Source organism: Leishmania martiniquensis, chromosome 16 (assembly GCF_017916325.1).
Source record: "Leishmania martiniquensis isolate LSCM1 chromosome 16, whole genome shotgun sequence".
In the NCBI taxonomy this organism is placed as follows: Eukaryota; Euglenozoa; class Kinetoplastea; order Trypanosomatida; family Trypanosomatidae; genus Leishmania; species Leishmania martiniquensis.
The window spans coordinates 582501-588225 of record NC_090151.1 but is presented as its reverse complement, the minus strand read 5'-3'; the positions used below and the strand labels follow the sequence as shown (position 1 = coordinate 588225).

The window sequence follows — 5725 nt, the reverse complement described above, 5'->3', positions numbered from 1 at the left end:
TGCCTGCCTGTACACTTGGGCCTTATCAGCTCGACGCGAACCCGCCTCTGTGGATGTGTCCATGTGTTCTCTCTCTGTCCCATCATCTGCCGCGTGCCTGTCACCTCTCCTTCATGGGTATTACTGGCAAGCGCACACACACTCACACACATCAATGTGCACCCAACAAGCATGAGCAAAAGGCTGCGCACACAAATCTTCAGCGTCGCTTCCAGTGAGATATGAGATGGCGTCGTGTGGTTTTTGGGGGCTTATCCGGGCGCCAAGCCGCCTCCGCTGCGTTAGTTTTGGCAACTCGACACTCGCGGCCGCCTTGTCCGCCGGCGTGGGCATCGACGTCTCTCCGCCGTGGCTCCATGACAGCCTCGCTAGAGGGTCGACAGGAGGCGGTGCTAAGCCCAGTCGTCGCCGCGTCCGCGCAGCCCTTTGCAGGTCTGCAACGTGAAGAAGGTTCATTGAATTTGCGCCCCGCCGCTCAGCCTACCGCCGCGGCTCAGATGAGCCCTTACTCAGTATCGAGCGGGTCGCCTGCCGCAGCGACCACCCCGCCGCCTCTCCTCTTTGCGTCTGGCGCGCTTCACCGTGCCGTAGGCGCAGAGGCACTGGCTGCGCTACCGAAAAGCTACGCTTATGTGAACAGTGTGGCCGGCACCAATGCTCCGGTTGCCCAGCCGTCTGCGAGCCGCGCATCTTCATCGGCCCTACCCGGCTACACGGCAGCGGCCACTGCAGCACCGGCGGGCCCTCGGGTGAAGGTTGCTGTGGATGGTGAAAAAGAGCTTGTGGCAGCTGCACCTGGTGCAGTTCGGCGAGCATTGGGACAACACGCCAGCAGCGCAGATGGCGACATGGGCGGCTCGGACACTACCCTTGCGCTGCTCCGCACGGTTGCTCCACCTTTGGTGACCGCATCGCGAGACAGCTCCAGTGAGGGCAGCCACGTGCCTGGTAGCACGGCCTCCTCCACCCCGGCTGAGCGACATAAACACCGAGAGCGACAGCGGCAGATCCGCGAAGCGCGAGAGCGGCGACGTCAGGAGCGCGCACAGCAGCAAAGTGGTGCAGATGTGCATCCGTGTAGAGTACAGGGAGGCTGTCGACATCAGATTAGCGGATCATCGACACATTCTCCGGCTGGCGATGGACGGGTCATTGGAGCAGTTACACACGCCAGCGTCTGCCCGTACCGACACTATCCCTCGCACTACTGTGTAAGGCAGCTTCGAAATGGTCACTGCTTCCTACACGATGTGGGGTGCTGTCCGTGGACCCACAGCGATCTTGGTGAAGGAGCCGCGCGGGCAAGCTCCCGCTCGCTGCCGTCTGACCCGGACGCCCATTTCGACGTTGGCCTGCATGGTTGCTCGCCGCTCTTGCCGCTGGAGACGACCCTGTCGCACACGCCGCTGCAGCGCTCCGCAGAGAAGGTCGGTGAGCTTCTACTGCTTTTCTTGGACGCCGTGAGCGTCATGATGGAGGAAGCTTTAGGTGAGCAGCAGATACACTCTGCCCGTGGTGACGTCAGTGACATCGGTGGCTGTGCGGGCGAAGGCGTCTCGCGCCTGTTGTCTTCTTGGGGGCTACTCGAAGAGGTGGTACGGCGCTCTTCCATGGCAACCGTGTTTCATGAGGCGCCGACTTCAGCCGCACCGGCCGGCGTGAAGGGTGGGGGAGTGGGCCTGCGGTTGGAGGTGCTGCCTAATGGAGACTCGACGGATGACACCCGAGCATGGCGCATGCTCTCCGTGCCGGCGGAAGTGGCCTGGTGTGCTCTCACTAGTCACAGGAAGGAGGAAGCGCCCTCCTTCCACTCAGGAGTGGAGACTAACGCGGCGGACTCGAGCCCTTTCACAGCGGAGGAGCTCGAGTACTGGAGCAGCTATTTCCTCCTCACGGCACCGCCACATGCAGCTGCAGAGGGTCCCGCAGCGGTTGGTGTCAGTCGTGACGGCTGTGGTGCGCTTCAGGGCAGTGAGCCGGACCTTCCACGCGTGCGATTGACCCCGTGCGCCACGGCGTGGGTGCTCAAGGCGGCAGCGACGCTCATGCATGTGAAGAGCAACCAGAGAACTGTTACGGGCGGACTGGACGACGGAACGGCATTCTCGGCGCCCCCTGCGACAACAGCAAGTGCATGCTTCGAGCAGGCTACTCTGTACTTACTAGGATGGCGGAGGGCGCAGCTGCAGCGGTACCTCATCGGGGAAGTCTATGAAGCAACGTCCCCTTCAGGGGTGAAGCGGCTCGCTGTGGATCAATCTTCGACCGTGATGCCAAAGGAGGCGGAGGCGGCGGCGGCGGCGCGGCAGCACGGGCAGCGGCGTGCCCCTGAATCGTCATTGCGCTGGTCGCCTGTGTCCTTCTTGAAGGACGCTCTCTTGTGCACCTACCTACACACGGCACAGCGAGCCCATGTCGCCTTCGAGCAGGAGATAATGGGCGACGAAGGCGAGAGCGGTGCCAATGCGAAGGAGAGTCACGGGATCAACACTAACGGCTGCACGACACTGCTCGACCTCTTCCTGACTGCGGTGTGTACAGGTGGTGCGACAGCGAGTCTCAACAGTGCCGGGCCAGCGGCGTCGGTGCGCGACGGAGCTCTCTTCAGCACTGACGGCAGCCGCCCCCCAGCCCCACCCTCATCTTCCGCAGCCGCGCAGTCGGCATCAATGTCCCCGAAGAGCTCCGCTGCGGCCTCAACGGAGCGCTTCCGCAAGGCCTGGGACGAGGCCCACGCCGTGATCGTGCAACTGCACAAAGGGCTGCTTCAGTGCCTCGGTGGACAGGCCACCATGGCGCTGGCGGTAGCGGCGCCGCTCTGCCTGTACACCCAGCCCGCCATGCTGCACGTCGCCTCGTCGCTCTCTGCTGGCTTTGCGCGTTGCTACGAGGCTGACTTGCGAAGCACTGCCGGATGGCAGCCGTGGACGGATGTACAGATGTTTCATAAGGGGCACGCTGCCGTATACAACGCCGACACGTACTCACGGCACCACATGCCAGCTGCTCGGCTTGGCCTGCTCAACTCCCTCCTCAATGCTTTGCTTGTTCTCACCACCCACTACGTCGACACCGTCTTTCAGCTGCAGGAGCCCAGCGATGTGCGGCGGGTATTGCTCTCGTCGCCTGCGAGGGACCTCGCCGCTGCAAAGTGCGAGCCCGTTGCAACTTTCGCGGCCGCGCAGAGACAAGCTGTCTCATGGTGGAGCGCGGTGCAGCAGGAAGCACCCGCGCATCGGCAGCAGCACCTGCAGGCCAGCATTGCCATCTCCATGGGCCTCTTGACGGCCCTTCAAGAGCACAGTCGAGAGCAGCTCGAGATCCGCGACACTCTCATGCGCGAGTACGAGCAGCGTCGCACTGCCAACGAGCGCAACCACGAGGAGCGGCAAGACGGCCTCTTCCGCTGTCTCAGTAACCGCGGTGCGTCGCGGAATAGCAAGTACCACGGGTACTCAGCTCAATCTACTGATCTTGGTCTCGCAGAGCAGCGAGAGCGCCTAGAAGAGCTTCGGGGAGTGTCACTGCTTGATCGCCTCTTGCCGTTCGGATCAGTCACAGTCTCCCCGAATGCCACTGCGTCCTTACTGCGCCAGCTGCTTGAAGGCGGACATCCGTACAAGGCGCTGAAACTGGCCGCCTCGATCGTGCACGCAAGCCGGATGCTACGCCACGCCGACAAACAGCCGCGGCCGTCGCTTCAGCCTGGGCTTCGAAGAGTACACACCCGAGTGTGGAGCCGCCGATTGCAGCGGCACGTGCTCGTGAAGAAGCACGTGCCGGTCCTCCGCTTGGTGGGCGGCCTCAGCTCCGATGGGCTTGGCGACGGCAACGCGCGACCTGGAGCGCAGGCACGCCGGTCAGTGCGTCCTGTCGGTCTTACCTTCGTCATCAGCGACCGCGTCGTGATTGAGATGGCGCGTGTTGGACTTCGAATGGGCGCGGCCGGCGCCGCGTTGGTGAGCGGTGTCATGCAGGACTGCCAGCGCGGCGCCTTGCTGGACTTCACGCACCAGCGGGGATTGCCAGCTCCAACATTACAGGACATCACAGAGATGGTGTCCAAAGAACAACTGGCGCAGTCCCTCTCTTCTATGGTGATGCCAGCCTCGACTCCAATCGCTCCTGCCGCGTCTTCGCTGCAGCTTCACGAGCGCAGTAGCCACGGTGGTCGCCGCCGCGGTGCACAAGGGAGCGGGGCGGCCCTGCTGGTCATAATGGGTCTCGGCGCAGGCGAGGCCCGCTTCGGTGGCAGAGGCAGCGAAGGCTGGGGTGCCGCGCATCAGCGCATCGCTCCCACAGCAGGGCTGCTAGAAGTGCTAGAGACCCACACGCCTCCCTCGAGCACGGCGGAGCACACCGCCTACCTTAAGCTGCTCCTCGAGGACGCCGCGCGCTTCTCTACCATGCCAGTGCTGCTGGCGCTGCAGTACCAGGCCTGTTTTGACCGAAGCCGCTACGCAACATCGCGCGCGGACGGCCTGAGCGGCGCCGCCGCGGCGATGCAGACTGCCTATGTAATGACCGTCTCTGCCACACGGAAAGTGCCGTCGCTTCCAGAGTCGACGCGGGCGCCATCTTCTCCCACAACTTCGGCTGCTGCAAACGGTGATGACGCCTCTCGCACATGCCCTATTCCTGGAGAGAGCAGCCGACTCCTGCAGGCGCTTCGTGAAGAGGCGGAGGCCCAGCGGCCAGCGGTGCAGGAGGCCATCCTCTCCGATGCCTCCAGTCTCCACCGTCACCGCAGGGTCGAGGAAGACGTCTACTCGTCGTCATCATTGGCAGCATCGCAATCCAATCTTTGCATGGACGACGTAAGGGCGCTTCTTTTGGGCACCTTCCCGAGTGGTGGCGCGCTCCAGGCGAGGGCAGGGGAGAGGAGAGACGGAGAGGAGGGGTCGGCAGCGGCTCCGGCGGTGCGGCGCCGGCCAAGGCTTAGCCTCGCTGTACTGCTTCACCACTTGTGGTCGTCCAGCATGCTCGCGCGGTCATCAGCGCAGCAGATCACGTCACTCTGGGCAGTGTGCGCAGGCACGCTGCTGGGCCTGTCAGAGACTGCGTTGAGCCGCTCTCGCGCCAGTGGCGATACGGAGAGAGGCAGGTTGGAAGCAGATGGCGCCCACGCATCGTTGGCGCTGCGCCACGCCTATGTCGCTGCTGGCCCGCTGCTAAGGCAGGAGGCATCGCGGTGCAGCCCATTGTATGTGGACGCCACTGTCAAGGCACTGCTGCTTTGTCGCCCTTTAGCCTCCGCCGAGGAAAGCGGCAAGGAAAAATGCAGCGTTGCGTACGAAGGCCGCTCGCGCTCATCCTCAGCCACCACCGCTAGCCGCGCCACACGGACTTTCGACCACTGCGCGTCCACCCATCGCAGCGAGCACCCAAAAGATGCGTGGCCGATGCTCTTCTCCTCTGCCAACGCGACACAGGTCCGCTCTCTGCCAACGTTTCTCGCCCTCCAGTGTGCCTTGTGCGCTGCCGCGTATTCAGTGGAGGAGGACGCATTAGCCGCAGAAGCGCCGTTGCTGCCTCTGATACCGGCGTCCCTTGCTTCTATCATGGAGGGCCTCTCGGCTGTGCGCGCCGTTCCTCCGGATCGCGTGCGCGAGTGGCCCGCGTGGAAGCTGTTTGAGCCGCTAATGCAGCATCCCGTGCTGGCGCAGATGTGGCTGCACGACACGTTCCTGTATCCCTCCTCCAACCTCTTGATGTGGCTTGTTGG

At 63.5% G+C, this 5725-nt stretch overlaps 1 protein-coding gene across 1 annotated transcript in view; it reads left to right on the top strand.

The window, feature by feature from the left end:
• Nucleotides 1-221: 221 nt before the first annotated feature.
• Nucleotides 222-5725, top strand: part of LSCM1_05788 (uncharacterized protein) — a gene marked incomplete at both ends in the record, with an annotated part of 5673 nt that continues 169 nt past the window's right edge. Inside the window, one exon of the mRNA XM_067323229.1 lies at nucleotides 222-5725. This exon is cut by the window's right edge and continues 169 nt beyond it. Coding sequence (XP_067179864.1) covers nucleotides 222-5725 — 5504 coding nt within the window.